The sequence below is a fragment of the Convolutriloba macropyga genome, chromosome 3, assembly GCF_964194025.1.
Source record: "Convolutriloba macropyga chromosome 3, txConMacr16.3, whole genome shotgun sequence".
NCBI lineage: Eukaryota > Metazoa > Xenacoelomorpha > Acoela > Convolutidae > Convolutriloba > Convolutriloba macropyga.
The window spans coordinates 35,495,725-35,514,986 of NC_134470.1; the positions used below are offsets into that span (position 1 = coordinate 35,495,725).

At 36.4% G+C, this 19,262-nt stretch overlaps 1 protein-coding gene across 7 annotated transcripts in view; it reads left to right on the top strand.

The window, feature by feature from the left end:
• Positions 1 to 438: 438 nt before the first annotated feature.
• Positions 439 to 19,262, top strand: part of LOC142336168 (talin-1-like) — a 210,366-nt gene continuing 191,542 nt past the window's right edge. For 6 of the 7 annotated variants that reach the window (XM_075384782.1, XM_075384786.1, XM_075384783.1 and 3 more), the window contains exons 1-9: positions 439 to 649; positions 5,088 to 5,236; positions 5,832 to 6,143; positions 6,926 to 6,952; positions 8,846 to 9,061; positions 13,724 to 14,347; positions 14,591 to 14,773; positions 14,981 to 15,505; positions 15,870 to 16,634. In XM_075384782.1, the coding sequence (XP_075240897.1) occupies positions 469 to 649; positions 5,088 to 5,236; positions 5,832 to 6,143; positions 6,926 to 6,952; positions 8,846 to 9,061; positions 13,724 to 14,347; positions 14,591 to 14,773; positions 14,981 to 15,505; positions 15,870 to 16,634 (2,982 nt within the window). In that variant the 5' untranslated portion in view covers positions 439 to 468. The remainder of the gene's footprint in view (positions 650 to 5,087; positions 5,237 to 5,831; positions 6,144 to 6,925; positions 6,953 to 8,845; positions 9,062 to 13,723; positions 14,348 to 14,590; positions 14,774 to 14,980; positions 15,506 to 15,869; positions 16,635 to 19,262) is intronic. The other variant, XM_075384785.1, reaches the window with a different exon arrangement.

The following is a 19,262-nucleotide window of genomic DNA, read 5'->3' on the forward strand; positions in this document are numbered from 1 at the left end:
CATCTGTTATCGGCTAATGCGGTATAAGTCAAACAACAGAGGCAGTTATTTATTAAAAGTCCGCTCATTGAGTAACAAAGAGTTGAGGCTAACTCAAACACCAATCGGATCCTGAATCACCGTCTGGCAGCAGCTTGAGTTAATTTTTGCGACATCAAAGGAAGTGATCAAGGTGCTCAATTCTATGCCAAATCTGTTTGTCTTTTAAGGGCTACAGGTTTGGCGTCAAATGCTCAGTTCACTATGCTTTACTATAGGCTAAAGTCTTGGGTTAACGTTTTGATTTTACAAATTGTGTCCCTTTCCCCCAACCTTTTTGGGAAATGTTTGTAGTTCCAGTCCTTAAAACTTGTTGCTTTAGGCCAGTTGGTCAATTGAATGAGTTTTTGTACCAGTAACAGATTTGATTGAAAAACCTTTTCTACCATGTAGACTCGAGTATTTTGGTGATCTTCCAGATACTTGAGGATGGGGCCTGACCAAGGCAACATAGAGCTGGAAGTGACCTACTTCCGGTCCAACCAGGACTTCCTGGAGAACATGGACCTCCCCATGGAAATGAAGCTCAACTTTTCCCTGCCTCGCAATACCACATTGGGAGACGTCAGACTCAAAATTTCGAGGACTGCCAAACAGAGACATGACGAAGGTTCGTATTCTCGGGCTTTTATTTTGGGTCATAGTTTTTTCTTGCATACGATTCGCCTCATTTGTAGCGATCGAATTTTGGCTCTTGGTCGTACCATTAATTTTTCTGAAGATGAAATTCAGAGCAATTATGACTGTCCTAGTACTTTGTTGAGCAATTGTCCACCTGAGTGATTTTAATTGCTCTCGTTTCAATTAAACGCATGCATTCGAATTAAACACCAAAGCTAACATTACAATTAGTCGATTTAGTCGGTAGTAGGGACGACTATCTCGCCTAATTCTGCTTCACTTTTGGAGCAAGGGTTAAAAGATTAGTATCATTTCAAGAAAGTCAGTACTGTCAATTTTAAAATGGCTTTGACCGAGGTTCATCCATTCATCATGTATTTGTTTTGCTAAACAAATTTGTTACAATTATATAAGTCCTGGGCTCGTTCTTATGGAATTTTACACGTGATCACTTTTCTGATGATGTTTTTGATTTTTTCCTGCTTAAAAACAGGATTAGAAGGTGAAGCCCGGAGGGTATTAAGCTGCGGAGCAGCTCTCTTACAGCATTACTAGTCTCTAATTGTACAATTCATCGAAGCTAGAAGACATAAATTATTAATGTGAAGAGCTATACTTTCGGGGTTTAGGCCCCACTCTCCCCTCGCCGAGCCCTCCGCTCGGACTCCGCCCATGCCGTTTCTATTTCCCCTTCTAAAGTTTGCTACTACCGTTGGAGAGTAATTCACTGTGTTAGAGAATTTTGTTTTACTTCTGGCAGACTATTTTCGTAAATTTGTCTAGCGAGCAATATTGATTTTGATTATTTGTTAAAAAATAAATTGCTCGTAGAAGCAAAAAAAGTACATTTGAATACTTAGTTTGCGCGCCTTATCTTCTCAAACTATTGAATTTTTCATACCTGCAAGCCGTGAAGCTTGAACACGACATCAATCTGAGGTGAACTACCATTCTTTCACAATGTTCAGCAATGTCAGTTAGTCGTCTGGCTATAGTATTTGTTTGTGGTCCGAAATTGTAGCCAGACGTCTAAATCACCAAGAACCTCTCATCTTTCTTGAAAAGCTATATTCGGAAACTTCAATTCGTCTCTAGTTTGAGAAAAGTTGCGCCAAATTTAGTATGCTTTTTAAGGCCAGTGAGAATAATTTAAGGCCAGTGAGTCTTGACCAGCTCTTACTGTTGCTTTGGTACTCAGAACATTGTGCTGCTTCCGTTATCAGCCTAGGAATGCATAGCGGCTGCTTCCGTTAATGCATAGCGGCATTTAGAAACTGGTTTTAGCCAAATTAGTGGAAGTGCTAAAAAAAATTTCCAGAGCGGAGTATCAAATTTTGAAAAATGCTCTTATATTTTCGATGCGTTTACCCTTTCTTTGGCAAATTCTGCCTTAGAAGTTTTCTATTACAGCTGATAAAATTAATTAAAGGGCGCTGCTTAAATGGAGTAAAAAGCAGGAATCACTTATATTTGTACTATAAATTTTGTTACGGTTTTGTGATCTTGTCGTTTTGTGATCAAAATATAACCTGCTTCAAAATCTAGTTCAAAGAACAATTTAGTTGAGAGATACTTTTCTTCAAAATTGAATAGATCAATTTGGAAATATGGAAACCAAGTGCGCAACAACAACATAACTAGCCATAACAGTAATTGGATGCCAAAAACAATCCGGTTGCATATTCAAATATTACCTGCTCAGTTTAACGGCGTATTTAGATTTTTTTCAATCTTAGAAAAAATGTATGTAAAGAATATTACTGTTAAAATAACCATGGTTGAACTGCGGGTTCGTTTTGCTCATATCGACCCATTCTCCTCATTTATGTTAACGTTAATCAAAGATGACTGCTAATATTGAATTGATTTTCAAAAAAATTGAAGAGGTGTCGTTACGTCCTTAAATTGAATGCTCGGTTACTGTGGTCTGTTGAATCATAAGACTTAAAGAATCAGTTAAAATGAACAGTCTTTTTGATTGTCAGGTAAAACTAATCCAGAAAATTGCCATTAAATTTGAGTTTCATAAATTTTGGATTATCGGAACTCATACCTAAGAGGTATAACCAAATCATCACGGGCAAATCGGCCCGATTTGTGTGTCTTTTGTTCGTCTTTCCTATGTCAATACATTGAAAATGTAACAATATCGCGAGAAATAAAAATCGGTCAAAAGGGAATTGCGCAACCCGAGTTCGCAAGTGTCCAAATTTTAGCAGCGGAATTGAGATAAAAGCTTTACATCCTATTTTTCGCGCGCTGTGTAGAACTTTAGTGCTCCGTTTAGGTATATCTTTTTCGCACTGAGCGTAACTCTATTCTGCATTGAATATATCTGTAATCCGCAATTGTGCCTTAATTAATGCGCTTTTGAATGTGTAAAAGTGGTTTGTTTTTTTTTTATTTGACAGCAATTAAGTTCACAATAGAGACAGCAATTTCGCTGATTTGGTAAAATGTCTAATATGAATTGAATACTTGTCTTCTTGCTTTTTTCAAATATTGAGTGATTTCAATTTGAATTAAACAAATAACGTTCTTTCAATTGAAGTTTTTCAATATTTTTTGAGTTTATTGACAGGAGTCTATTGACAGATGAACACCAAGATAAAATAGAGGGAATTTTTGGTTAAAAAATGGTTTTGAACCGATTACTGTTTTCTTTTGTTTATTTTTATTACTGAGTGATTTTCAACGGAATTCAGCAAATGAAATTATTCAATTGAGTTGATTCCATATACTTTGCATCTGTTTACAGGTGTCGATTGACAGGTTGATTGATTTTTTACTGAAAAATCCCTCTGTTCATCCCTAGCGATTATTGACACGTTGACAATCTGGCCACCTTAAAGCAAGAAATTATACCACGGCTAATGCATGAAACTATTTTAGATTGCTAAGGAAATTGAGAATTTTTGTGGACTTGTATCCATTGACAGGTGTCTATTGATTTACTGAAAAAACTATCTTTTTTAAAACTAAATTTGATATATATATAAAAATATTGATATAAAATAAGATTTAAACTACGAGTTTCGAATTCTAGATGAATTTATACGAGTCCCAGATGTTAAGCTCACTTCTCTATGGTATAATTTTAAGCTTAAACCACTTAAATGCTCAATTAATGAAGCTTTTAACCACTTTCATGCTCAATAAATGATAATTTACCTCTGCTTTGCAATGTGCTATCCAAAAAACGTTTTGCGGGCCCGATTTAAATCAGCGGAGAGAAACAATTTGTGAGATAAGAGAAAGTCTATTATCGAGACGAATTTTTCTTTGAGGTAGCAACAAAACAAGGTTCTAATTTTGCCTGAAGTTGTTTAAAGCAATCTCCGACAGACCCTAGATTGCCTGATTTGAAGAAATATGTTAAAGAAAATTACAGATTGACATCAGAAAAACATCAGGAAAAACATTTTCTCTTGTTTTCTTCAGGAAGCTTCTGGTTGCGAAAGTGTGCTCTCCAAAAATTATGCTTCTTTACTACTTGCATCAATTTTAAAATGTTATAAATTCAGATATTCTTGCTGCTGTTCTTCCATAGAAAGCATCGACTGGGATCAAATAGTTTTGTCGGTTGTGGAAAAACTGCAGTCTTTGAAAAATGGATAAATGACCCGAAATCAGGCAAAAATGAGGCGGCAGTTGGTATTTAATTTTTTCAGAAACAGGAATTCGAAAAAAAATCTGAAAATTGCCTAAGGTTGTCATGAAAATCACATTTTCCTCTTGATTTCAAAATTTAATCACCGATAAGCCCTTTTTTCTTTAAATAAAAAATTATGTACTTCTCAATTGCTACTATAGATTGTGAATGCGTGTAAGCTAGATGAAAAACTTCAAAAAATTTTTTATGCCTTTTTTTCAAAGAGAACAAAATATTACAACTGGATAAATATTTTGACTAAAAATAATGCAGCATATTCTTTTTACCTGCTAGTTTTTCATTTTTTCAGAACAACTACTAACTGTTCACTTTGAACGAAATCCATAACTTTCCATAGTTAGTAATCATCGATAGTTAGTAATGTTTTTTATATATTATTTATCACTGAAGAAGAAACGTTCAAGACTATTTTGAAAAGTGTATAAAATTCTATCACGAAATTAATTTTTTAAACGTATATTGTCAGGAAACCGTCCCTCTAGCGTTCATTCTACTAGTTTTTGGTTTTGGGAGAATTGGATTTGAAAAACATTCTTTCCAAGATTGGATACCAATGTCAATACCTATGCTGTAAGCTTAACTTTTTGCGTTTTAGAAAAACCACCGTATGAATAAGTGAGCTCGCAGGGTATAGTTTATGTAATTTTTTGGCATAAACTTGATTAGGCAAGGTTTAATATCGTTATCAATCGCTCAGGCTGGTCATTTTTAAATTTCCAAATGTGATGATTTTTTAAAGCTGTTTTGTGTTTAGTTGAGAGGTTTGGACTGTTTGTGCCCAAGCAGCAGTTGGATCTAAGTGACATGGCGCCCAATAGGAACGAAGGTATCTGGTATGACTCCAGTCGAGACATCGAGAAGCTGGGCAGCCTTGTCTCTGGTCCAGGAGTCACAACTCTTCAGGTTACTTGAAAACGCCGTCAATTCTATCAAATTGCTTAGCATGCTGTCATGTGGGTACCAAGCCTATCAAAAGCATAAATGGAATGAAGAATGAAAGAGCCCAATTTTGGTTAAGGGACTATCGGACATGATCTGATGTAATAAGTTATGCTTTTATGCGCGCTATTTATCTTCCTCGTCGCTTAAATGTGCACAGTGTGCGGTGTTCCGCCTTCAGGTAATATTGAGTGTGTAGTGTTGGTGGTGCTGTGGACGGACGTCAGAGAAGCAAACTAATCAGCTTGCTTCACTGACGCCAGTGTTGGTGATGCTTCAAAAAAGACCCTTGAGTTATAGTTACTTTGGCACGATATGCCTGGGCTACCCTTTGCCCACTGTTGTTCCTTGTCAACAGTTAAAACTTTCGTGAGATTTGCTTCACAAATCTTCTTTTGCTACCATGAAAAAGTCATCCATTTCCTAACCATTCGATTACATCTATCTAATCAACATTATGACTTGGTGTTTCTTAAAGTTACAGTTTTTAGCACGTGCCTCCTGGTACACACAGGAAAGATTACATGAAGCGCAACCTACAATAGTTGATTTGTTTTAGCTTGAGTATAGAAGCCTCTATCGAACGATTACCATCAACCTGCCTTCTGGCCACCGCAAGATGGATGTTCGCGAGACACAGAAAGTAGGCGAGATTGTTCGCATGGTGTGCCAGAAAGAAGGCATAGTTGGAGACATAGTTGACGAGTATTCCATTATGGTGGAACCAGAGACACCCGCTGAGGGCCAGACTATGACCTTGGGTGGCACCAGGACATGGGGCAACATGACCACTATGGGCAAGAGTAAAACTATGGGAATGGGGACCCTGTCTCCCGACTTCAAAGGATCTCCCGGTGGTGAAAAGACACCTGTAGGTATCTAAAGGTTTTTAACGTATCTGATGTTATCACTTTGGCGAAAAATGCAAAAATATTTTTGTACTAATATTGTGACAAAAAAGTTGGACGAATCAAGGAGGTGTGGTTGTTATAATTTTGTTTTGTGTATCTTATTGAACCGAGTTGCCCAATTTTGGGCAAATATTGAGTGCAAGATGCGAGATTATGAGTTGCATCAAGACTTTCCTCCGGAAGCCTTCAATTCGAAGAGTAACCTATTTGATAATGCTATAGCAATTGAATTGAATGACTATTAACGAGACAATGATATCGCTAAATTGGCAAAAAAAATTGCTACAACTTTTTAGCCTGCGTTAAATTGATATCTTTGTTTGAAACTGTTATGATTGGAATACCAAATTGCTCTTGAACGAATTCTGAAGCAATTACTGTAATTTTTTAATGCAAAATTCTTGCTTGACCGTTTTGTTCTGGAACAATTCTTGGATTTCAATTATCGTGTGACTTTTTAACGCTTGATTTCTTGCTTTTTGCGTTACCTAAATTGCTCTTATTCAGAAATTAAGTCTGTTAAAATAAGCGATTAGAAGATAACTGCATTGATATCCTAGGGGTTAGGGTACTTGGTCAGCCTTTATTGAGGCTACAATTATTGAGGCTAAAATTATCTAGGCTACAGCTCCATCTAAAAGAAATGGCCCTGCCTGTCGCTCGAGAGCAATTTGTTTAACGTTAGTTGGCTTATGTTCTTAATCCGGAAACTCGGTGTGAATAACTAACTATTAATTTTCAGGCATCCAATTCGATGATGTCCAGAATAGTAAGCAGTTCACCCTATCACTTACTCTACTTCCTTGACGAGTACTCCTTTACTACTACATGGCAATGGTCTCCTCTTATGAAGAGTTCACGAATCTATTTTGTGTTTAATAGCCGCCCTCATCTTCTCAGCCGGCTATTATAGCGCTCCTATTACAATTCAAAGAATTTTTACAGTTCAAAGAATTTGAATTGTGTTGGGACGCTGTCTTTTTTTAAGATCTGTTCACACATTTTCATGATTTTTGAAGTCAAATTGGAGTAGTGATTTTGGTCACGCCGAAACAGGAAGTGGAGCGAAAAAGCGAGTGGTTTTGCGGCGTGAAATTTTTTTCGCTCTAATTTTAAAGTAGAGAAAACGGTGTTTGAACAAAAATTCGGTTTCTCGGTAGCGGTTTTTTGTTCACATGCGGCAATTTCACTCTGATTTTTACTGTTTTTCGATTTTTTGGATCGGATTTTTTTTCTTGATGGTTTTCCCAATCCATTCACAGCTCATTCTAGGCCTAGTTTTTTGTTCGAATTAAATTTTCATTTCTCGCTAGTGGTTTTTTTGTTCACATGCGGCATTTTGACATTGATTTTCTGTTTTTTTCTTTTTTATCTGATTTTTTTAAAAATATTTTTCTCAATTCACTCATAGCCCATTCTAGGTCTAGTTTTTCTGTTTAGTCAATGAAAATTCTTTGAATTGTACGTCAGGACTTGTCCTGCGATGTTTTTTACTTCGTCGAACAAAAAAAGGTTTCGCTTTACCTCATTTTGCCGCTTTTTCGACATTTTGCGTGAAATCTTTTTGACTTCTCTAGGCTAGTTTCTCTCTTCTCTAATTCTGCTAAAAGTGATTTTGAACATCAGTTACTCAGCAAAGCAATTCAAAATGAACAGAGTCAGTATAAAAAATTGAAGTCAGAAATAGAAACGGGATAAACCCATAAAGCCCAATTTTAGATGCCCGCTATTTGAACGTCGTTCCTATAAGTCTTAGTTACCATTGGTATTGATAGTAGCCCCTGTAGCCTCTCTCTAAGAAACAGAAGTACGTTATGTTCAACTAAGAAATGCCATCAAAATAAATCGGACTTAAAAAATGTTTTTGCACAAAAATCTTTTTTCAATATCTTCTATTCTTTCAATCCCAATCATGCTTATTGGAATCAACGGCGGCTATTTTCCGGCAATCTGCCGGGTATGTTTCTCCTTTTGTTGATCTAAGTTTTCTGATCTTCGAATGATAGAATTATAGATCCTATAGCTGTCATGAGTCATTAATGAGCTTTTTGCCTTGTGATCAAAGTTAATTTGAGAACTGAAAGTGTAGGCTCATTTTCGGTTACTAAGTTTGCGTTCTTGGTTTTAACTTGTCTCGGAATTTATTGGTTGCTGTGCAGACTTGCAGTACTCCAGATCCTATCGCAAATAAGCATATTTCAAAAGGAGAATTTATAAACATAACTAGTGCGAATCGAGACTAATAAAATCAAGATGAATTTTTTATCAGCTTGAAGTATCCTTTCCTCTGCATGTGATATGCTGTCTGCAAATTAAAGATTGAGACCGTATGAATAATTTACCATAGAAAAATTTGATGTCAGCAATTTCTTGTGAAATCCAGTGATACTACTATAAGATTTTTACTTCGTTATATTTTTGGATATGGAATATTTATGTGGATGTAAAAAAATTATAAGGTTAACAAAGATTTCGTAGTTTCTGGAAATGGAAGATTCAGTGTAGCCCTTAACAAATTTTTGTATCGACGTTTTACTTCATTTAGTCCTTGTGGAGCTTGAGTCAAATAGCATGCTGATTTGACGATAAGAAGTGCATTGCAGCGTTCGTGTAGAACAGCGGAAAATAGTTGTTTTTGTACTTTGGCATTCTGTAATTTTAGGCGACAATTGGTCGAAATGCTAAGAAAATGGAAAAACTGAAGAAGAAACTGAGAACAGATGATGAGATTCTGTGGCTGGACCACTCCAAGAGTCTACATGACCATACCAATATTGACCTGGATACTGTTAAGCTCACATTCAGAAGGAAGTTCTTCTTCTCCGATGTGAATGTGACCGAGACTGATCCCGTACAACTGTCCCTTCTTTACAAACAGGTTAACTGCTCATTATTCTAATTGTGAACAATTTGGGCTGATTAATAGCCGCGTCAGCAATTCCAGGCGGCTATTATAGCGCTCCTATTTTTTTACAATTCAAAGAATTTGAATTGTATTGGTGCGCTGTGTTTTTTTTAAAGATCTGTTCACACATTTTTCAATGACTTTGATCTTTCAAAACGGGATAAACAGGTAAAGCCCAGCGGGCATTAAGTTTCATTAGAAGCCCAAAGTTGGCTTTAGTAGTCCTTCAAGTGCTTATAGTGGTGCAGCTGCTGGGATGGCCTTAATTTAAGGTTAAAAGGTCATTTTTAGGAGTTTTTGGGCTCAAAATGGTGCAATTTTTCACGTTTTTTTGTGATTTTTTGTGAGTTTTTTGTTTGATTAGTCTCAGGTTGAAGTTTTTAAAAATTGATGAAGGCTTTTTGTGAGACAGAATTGCTTGTTATGACCATTTTATGAGCTATATGTTTTGATACTACAAACACTAACACACACAAAATGATACTAATTTTGCCATTTTTTTCAGGTTTTTTGAAAATTTTTGTCATTCTTTGAGTTTTTTAAAGCCCTAGTGTCAAGAAACCTCCTCTAAGGTTTGATAAAGGGTTTAATAATAGATTACTGCATAGTTTTTAGTGGTAATGGAATGGTTTTCAACTTTTTGCCATCATGAATTTTACAATTTTTTGACAAAACTTGCAATTTTCAGATTTTTTGACATTTTTTGTCATTATTCAGTTTGTTTGAGTCAATGGACAGAAAACCTCATTAGGGTTTGGATAATAAGTTACTGAAAATTTTTTATTTGCCATGGGATAGGTTTCAATTTTTGATTATCACAAATTTTGCCAGTTTTTTCTTGACAAAATTCGCATTTTGTTCAGGTTTTTGAAAATTTTCAACATTTTTTCAATTTTCCAGCTTCAGGGACCAGGCAATCTCCTTTGAGGTATGTTAATAGGGCGCTGCATCTTTTCTAGTAACAATGGAATGGTTTTTAACATTTTATTGTCATTTTAATTTTTTCTGGTTTCCTCAAGTTTTTGTCAGTTTTTGATATTCGTCCATTCTCAAGTGCGAGAAAACCTATTCCACGTTCTGATAGAAAGTTACTGCATGGTTTTTACTTGCAATGGATTTGTTTTCACCAATTTAACCTTTCGACGTTTAGATTAGGTATTTTTAAAGGGAAAAAGTTTTGCCTTGGGTTTAAAAGCATCGAGTTTTAGCAATGAGTACGTCTTTGTTTTGTTTTGATTCTTTTAGTTTCTCAATTTTTTGTTCTGGCCGGCATTGTTCAATTGATCTGCTGGTCAGGTAGAGTACGTCTAAGTTTTTCATGCAATTCTTTGAACTGTTTTTCAGGACTTGTCATGCTATGTTTTATTTTTACTTCGTCTAACACATTTTTGTTTCGTCTTACCCTGACTTTCATGACTTTGATGACTTTTCGTGACTTTCCAAACGGGATAAACAGCGCTTTTTCCTTATAGAGCGTATGTGTCTCATGAAACTGACAGACCGGATCTAACCAAAAGTCTAGTGGTCTTTTAAATGACTGGTGGTCACTCTGTCTATCTTTTTTAGTTGCTTCAAATCCATGGAAGGCCTGAAGCGTCTATCGCGGCTATTTTCCGGCAATCTGCCGGCTATGTTTTATGAAAGCTAAGCTTTCATAAAGGGTTCTTTTAAATGAAAAACGGCGCCAAATATGACTTTTTGAGATGATTTTGTGCAAATTTGTAAAAATAAACACCTTCAAATTGCTGACGCAATCTTGTTGAACTAGAATGAGGGCAATGTCACCTTCCACGCTTTAGAGGAGTTTCCTGGAATCACATTTTGTGGATTTTCTGCTAATTAATAGTTGCAAAGTGATAGCGGGGGCTATTATTGGCTTTCTCTTGTTTTTTTTTTAAATTTAAAGAAATTGATTTGTAATGGCCTTTTTTTCATGATCTGTCTGCCCATTTTGATGATTTTGAAGTCAAATTGGAGAAGTGATTTTGGTCAAGCCGAAATAAGAAGTGGAGCTAAAAAGCGAGTGGTTTTGTGGCGTGAAATTTTGCGCTCTAAATTTAAAGTAGAGTGAGAAATTGGTGTTTGAACAAAAGTTCGCTTTCTCGCTGGTGGTTTTTTGTTCACATGCGCACTTTCACTTTGATTTTTACTGTTTTTTCAATGTTTTGGATCGGATTTTTTCTAAATGGTTTTCCCAATCCATTCATAGTCCGATCAAGGTCTAGTTTTCTGTTTAGTCAATGAAATTTCTTTGAATTGCACTCCAGGACTTGTCCGGCTATGTTTTTTTACTTCGTCTAGCAGATTTTTGTTTCGTCTTACCCTGACTTCTTGGAATTGACTTTTTCAGCGACATCTACTGCTAAGACGAGTGGTTTTGCTGTGTCAGTTTTTTCAGTCGAACTTTAAAATAGAGGAGAAAACCGTTTTTGAACGAAAATTCGAATTCTCAATTGTGGTTTTTTTTATTCACATGCGGAAATTTAACTTTGATTTTTTACTGTTTTTCGATTTTTATATCGCGTTTTCTAAATTGCTTTCCAAATCCAATCCTAGTCAGGTCTAGGTCTAGTTTTTTATTCAGTTAATCAAAAGTCTTCGAATTGTCAGGACCTGTCCCCTGCTGTTTTTTTTGTTTTTTGTTAAGTTTTTTGTTACAACCATATGACGTCGCGGTCACTTCAAATCTGCTTTTTAATTGCTCTTGAGTGAAGTTTGTTGCAATCATTGTCAACGTGTTGGTCTTTTTTATGCAAAATTTTTGATTGAAGATTTTGACTTTTCGAGTTTACACCCTTGAGTTCTTACATTTTGCGTGATGTAAATTTCTCTCATTCACATGTGTCAACAGTTCAACTCAATTTCTGACAGTTCACTGCTAAAATGCAACTGTAAAGTACGCTAAATTTAGTTTACTTTTTTCGTTGAATTGTATTAGTGGTTTATACTGGTATATATAACCTCTAATGACGTCAGTTGAAGCCCCCCACGACTGAAGCAGGCTGTAATAGATTTGAGTTTGCCATCAGTGGTTCGAAACATTTCTTCCGACGTAAGTCAGTTATGTTTGTTCATTCATGCATTTTTGTCCGCGTAATTTAGTGTTCGTCACTCGTCCGTGACTTACCTCTTCCAAGAACGACTTTCCTCGTTTTCAAAATGAATTTATTTATTTCAAGGAGATAAGATCAACTAATCGTGTGCCACTATAATTGAAGGTTATCTGATTGCAGCTAATACAAGCTGCAATAAGTTATAAATTCCTAATGAAAATATAACATCTGAGCAATTATTAAGCAGAACAGATTTTTCTCTTTTTCTTTCTGTTTTTATCCTCTTTTGCAGATCTAAGAAGCTAGAAAATCTAGTTTCTCGCTATCTGCCAGCTATGTTTTCAATTGCTATTGTTCAATGATATTTAGCCGTTTCTTCGTTCATTGTAAATTTTCCTCAATTTTGTGGTGCCACATCTACTCAGCTGGCTATTATTGTTACTATTATTATTGAGTTCCCGTTTTTTGAAGCTGAAGATTGTAAAGGATTGTTGGATTGTAAAGATTTTTTTTCAACTCGCTGAAAAGTTATGAGGATCTTTGAATCCCTATGGTTGCTGTAAAAATCACAGCAGCATGACATCAAATTCCTCATTTGTTGCAAAACAAAGTTTGAAAACGAAGAGAACTGACAGTAGTACATTTATTCATGACAGCTTTGGTGTAAGAAAGTTTTGCCCAGCGGGCAAAAACTTTGTTCAAAGCATTTTTGTATCTAATTATTTCAGCTGAAGTGGTTTGTTTAGCACATATTAATAAAGAATTGGAAGCAGGTTTAGCTGATTTTGCTTTAAAGAGACATTATGAAGAACAACTGGTGAAAATTGGAGACAATTTTGTCTCGTTGATAATGTAATTCAGCTAATCGAATTAATTATTGTAGTTAATGCAAACACAATTGTTCCATCTTCCAGTATTGTTCTTTTCTGAAAAAAATCTTATGGCTACGAATAAGTTGAAATGAGACGTGATTCAATGAATACAGGTTATTTAAATCCTCTTTTTAGTTGATGAGTTTGGGTTCGTTTTTGGGTTGTTTAGAAAAAACATAAACATATGTAAATTAAATTTTTTGATTTATACAGCTAAGTTTACCAAGGTTTTTGTCCGTGATGTTCATCCTGAGGCAAAAAAGAGCATGTTAAAAGACAGTTATCTAGAATTGCAAACCTGAAACCAATTTGACAATGATTTATAGACAAACACGGCTGAAACAATTTTAAAACCGCCAATAATGCAAATAGAATTGGAACTTAAACGTTTGAGGAAAACTCTTTTTGATAAAAACATTTTTGGTGCAGCTTGATAATAACGTTTTTTGGTGCTAAAACAAATGTTTCGGCGATACCATTTCAGATATATCGATATATCTTATGCTTCCCAATGCAAATGTGGGATCATTCTGTGCCACGCACATAACAAGCGAACTTCTTGTTCTAATTTCTTCACACTTGTAATCTTCATCCTGTTCAAAGTAAAGAACACCAAGTAAGTACTAGAGCCTTAACGAAAACTTTCCCAAAGTCATTAACAAAGTATCAAAAACAAACGCAGTTTTGTGTCATTGAATTTTGTACTTTAGACTTCAGAAGCCATTACCAAATCAGCACATCCTGTATCAGAAGAAACTGCCATTGAACTGGCGGCTCTTGCAGCTATCAGCGAGAACGGGCTAATTGATGCGCCAGTAAAGGAGATGAGTGCCCAGTACAAGTCGTACCTACCCGAGGAATACCGAAAAGTGAGCAAAATTGACAAGCGAATTGACCAGGCAAGAATTAAGTACATCGATCAGATCAAGGCTGAAATTGAGTCCAATGATGCCAGCGCTGCAAATAACCAAAACGATTTGGAGTTCATAGAAAAGGCTGAGCGAAAAGCGACGAAGAAATACATTGACAAATGCAGAGCTTTGAAGACATTTGGCTATCGGTTCTACTTAGTGAAAGAAAAGATGAAGAACAAAAACAAACTGGTTCCAGTGCTCCTAGGAGTGAACAAAGACGGAATTGTGACTGCGGATGCTGTGAACAAAGAAGTCACAAAGATGTTCTATTTACATCAGATTAAACAACATTTTTGCACAGATGCTTCTTTTCACATTACCTTGCCCGGGTACCAAGCGGAAGATTACGTTGTACAGACGAATGAGGGAAAGAACATTGTGAAACTGCTGGAGGGATACATCGAGATCCACTTGCAAAAGGTACTTTTTACACAGCCGTTATTTTAAGCGGAATATCACGAATGGTTTGATTGGATAAATAATTGGTGAAATTATGGGGTCAACCTGTAATAACTTCGGTTATAATATGTACAACGTTTTTCAATAATGTACCCATAATTTTTTGAGAGCGTCAAGCAATGCGTTGTCTGGAGTTGCTTTTCGTATTTTTTTTGAAAAAGTAACTGAGAATTTTCTGTGTAATTGGTGTATGGATATGTTAAGATGAGGAAGCGGGAGAGGTTGAACAACCAGAACACGGAGAATACAATTCAAGAGGAGAACATTGACTCTAAGCAGGCACAGACGTTCCAGATTGGAGGGGATGTGTCTCAAAGAGGGGGAAACTTGGGAGGGTACCACGGCATGGCTGTGCCGCAGGTCATGAGGCAAGGAGACGCTAAGCAAGTAAGTTCAAGATTTTAATTTGTTTTACCCCGCGCTTCAACTTTTATTGGATGTGAGAAGCAATTTATATCTTTTATCCTGCTCGCGTTGTGGTAAATGGGCGAGTTAAATGTTTTAAGTGGAACGAAATGTTACTAATTTTTTATGGGTCTTTGACAGGAGCTTGAAGAAAAGTGATCGTATTCAATGAAGCTTTGAATTGCTTAGGTGACAATAAACAGAATTGACTGGGGTGCCAAGAAAGCGAAAGTTGGCACCTACTTTGATGAAGGGGTAAGAAGAGTAGCAGAGGTTGAGGATGACCTCCTCGAGTCCCAGAGAGGCTATATTCTCTCGAACGAAGCTGCTGACATGAATGCAGCAGTTGCTGGTCTTAGGGCCAACGAGTACCTGAGTAACATTACTCATTTAGCTGTCCAAATGCTGGTTCCAGAAAACGAAAACCAACTTCAGTACTCGTTATCCACTGTGTCCAAAGACCTGAAAGCGTTCTCAGAAGCGATAAAGATTCTGGCATCGCAGCTTGAGGATCCAGAGAAACGGAACCTGATTGACAGCGCAGTTGAACTGACAAATGCTTTCGGAGATTTGCTAAGACTAGCTCATCCGGGAAGTGAGGCGACAGCCGAGCAGTTGCACGACGCAGCACAGAAGATTGCAGAGAAGGCACAGAATATTGTAGACCAGTTGGACCAATTTATTGTGATCGGATCTGGAGCGGCTAATAGTCAGGTAAACATGTTTCCCATTTTTAAGAAATGTATCACTGAGTGACCTCGGTTACCCAGCGATGATATTGGTTACTCAATAACAGCTTTGGATACCATGAAGGCAGATGTTGGGGGTAGCTGATACCCTCGCAATTGAATTCCGTACATATTGATTGAAATCTCAAATGAAGCCTGGAATTTCTGGATTTGGATTAAAGTTGCTTTCACTGAAACCTGAGCCAGTATGGCTAAATGGTTGTTCATCAGTAAGTTGCATTTATCCAAAATTTTGGTGTATTTTGTTCTCGGTTTGTAAACACTGGAAGGTGTAGTTTTGCATTTCTATGCAGTATAAAATTTGACGAGTGATCAAAATTTGAATTTAGATTCTGCTGAACCTGGTTCAAGAAGTGTTGAGCAAAGTGGAGGCTCTGACCAATAAAGCTGGTGAAATAGCATTTACTTCCGGTGTTGAGCAGAAGGCACAAGAACAAATCATGCTCAGCAAAGGTAGCCTTGAAGGAGCCTCGCTCAACCTGAAAAGTGTCGCCCATTTATTAGCCCCGGTTGCTGCAAACGATCCAATGAGCAAACAGCAGCTGTCACGTGCGACCGATAACGTTGTGAAGAAGGTCAGGGATGTTGTCAATAATGTGCAACCTAACTGTCCCGATACAGAAGCAGTTAATGAAGTTCTCAGCATGTCACATCAATTGCACAACGATTTGGGCAATCTAGGCAGCTTTATTCACACTCTTGGAACTGGCGACCAGAGCAACGCTTCGAGCCAGTTCAGTCAAATTAACGCTCTTATGCAGAAAGTGAGATACAACATGGACAAACAAGACCAAGAGGCTACTATCAATGCTCTGAAGCATTTGATGGTATCTTGCAATTACTTGATCAAACAAGCTAAAGAAGACGCCGGTAATCCAAATGTTGATGAGGATCAGAAGCACTCGATAATAGCTGCTGCTCATGGATTGACTGGAGCTATGCGAACGTTGTTAGCCGACATCAAGGCGTACCAAACTGACGGTGGGAAACCTCTATCCAGAGAAGAAGTGTTGGCCATTCTCAAAAGTGTCCAGGATCAAGTCAATGAGTTATGCAAAGAAGATGCTATGAGAGATGTCTTCATGAAATTGGAGGTGAGTGTCTCCTGTTGGGGACAGTTTTCCATTAAGTCGATCCAAATGGTTTTCGAAACAGCCTAAATGGAATGTTCTAGAAGGGCCGAAATAAGAAACCAAGATTGTTTAGTAACAATTTTGAGACCCGTTTCAAAAGTTTTGTAAATGATATGAAGCTCACTGAACACTTTGATTTCTGCATCTTTGCAAACGATTCACAAACGTTTAGTTTCCAATTGCACGCAAAAGAAGTTTACCTACCATCCAACTTAGTCTGTCTGGGCTTAGCTATCAGTTTAGTCTTTCTCTCTGGGCTGTAATGGTCATTTTGATGCGATGCTTTGTCTGACCTATTCAACTTTTCGTCGAGAGAAACGCGATAAATTGGTAACCTTCGCGTATGAAGGTATTAAGTGGCGGTGCAGTTCTTTAAGAGCTTTACCAGTCTCTACATTCCACAGTTTTCATTTAGGATTCTTTTGATATGCTCTTGAACAAATTTTCTAGCTATTTGGTGTTTTCGGGCGAATTTTCATCTGATTTTCATCCGCTTTCACTTGTCGACTGAGTTTTGCGGTCTATTCAATTGTTTATTAGAAACGCGTGTGCTACGGCCTTCAAAGATGCACACAGAGAATAGAGATTGTCTGGTTTGATGATAAAACAATACAACTGTAAGGGAATTTTAAAACAAAATATTGGAAAAATAGCCTTCTCTAAAAGACCAGCACAAAACAGCTAAACTTGTTAAAAATCTAGATTAATTTGATCGAATTTATTCCGTAAAATGTCTCAGTTGTACAAGTGGTCTGAAAGAAAAGATCTTTAGTTTGCGAGATGATGAGGAAACCAGCAAGCATTAGCGGAACGTTGTGGAAAAACAACCAAATATTTCAAAATGGCATCAGACGATGGCAAAATTTAAGATAGAACACTAAAATCATTGAACACTAAAAATCATGGAGTATGCAGCAGCCACACTAAATATTTTTTGTTCAAAAAGTAATTTGTAAGCATGAGCCTACAATAATCAAAAACAGAATCGATATCAAAAGTGAAAAATTGTATTTTTTTACGTTGCCAGGCGCTGACAGCAGAATTATTTTTGTTTTGGTAATTTGTAACGTTATATATTCTTTATTTGCATTTTTAATGTCCAAGGCTGGCGAGCGCGAGATTTTGTGTACATGCAAAAGCATAGTTGAAACTAAGTAGTTTTCCAGATATGTTGTTCTTTTGTTTTAGCTAATTTTGAGAGAAAAGAAGTTGTTTAAGTCAATTACCAGTCACCGGTTTCCAGCTAGAACATGCCGACAGATTGTGCATTATTTTTGAGATCTCTTGATGTATAGGAAAAACTGAGGAAAGTTTCTGTAATAACAGTTTTTACCAGAAAGCACCAAATTTGAGTGCTGCATGACGTCAAACGGCCGGAATTTAAGAAATTTAGGTATAGCTCGCAATGGCGAAAAACTGAATTCACTACAAATTGCAAATAATTAAACTTATTTCGGAAAAAAACCTGCAGAACTTTAATCGATAGTGCTCTTCTGGCAATTGAGTACAAATATCTCTTGTAATTTTAAGAAAGTGCCTGCCGTTTTTTTATTATTGCTTTGGAAAATTTTGGACAAAAAGGCTGATTTATCATTTAAAGCGTATTTTGAACATAAAAAAGGCTTTGTAGTAATTAAGCTGTGACCAAACAAGGATGCTCGTTAATGTGCGTTCGCACATGATGTTCCGACCCGAGCTCATCTACATTTTTGACTTAATTGTCAACCTAATGATGCGATACTTAACAATAGACGTTTGAATTTTAACAAAATCGTTATAAAATCGAACTACTAAAGGAGTTGCATAATACCATGTCTAAATACAGCGCTCACAAGATCTGCCATTAGAAAGTCTGCGAGAAAATAAACAACAAAATAAGCAAAAACAAAAATTTTTCAGCGAATATGATAAAAGAATAGAAAAAGAAACACAAATATTGACCACTCACAACACTTTTATGAAAACGCATATTGTCCAACAAACAAAACGTCAGTTACGACATGATATCAATGGAAAAATAATTTCTGAAAAAAAATGGATGGAACCTCTCAAGGATGAGAATAAATTACAAGTTGACGAAAAGAACAAAAACTGAAAATTAAAATTTATCTTTTTGAACGAACATCGTAAACTTTACTACTATTCGCTATAAACTGAGTGCATTGGCAACATCATTCATTGAACCCTCAATTAGAAGCCTATGCGACCAGTCTGCATTTTACGACTACATGAAGAATTTAAAAAAAGGCAAAAACAGCAAATTAAAAAAAAATGAGGGAGGAAAAGTGTCGAAGCCAAGAAAAGAAGAAATTTAGTAAAAAATTCTGTAATCTCAAAAAAATCTTTAGCGGCGTTGGGGTTCTTCTAATTTTTAACAATATGACTTCAAAAAATCAACAAGTGTGAACAAATATAATAAAACCACGAAATTTTTGAGAAAACCCGTTATGTCAACGGCGTTAAATTCAATGTCTTTGACCTGAAGACAAAAAATACAAGTTATGCCTTAATGAGAAAGCAAGGATGTTTGTCAATCATAAGTCAATAACCGGACATCACAATAAGTCTTATGATTATGAAAACAATATT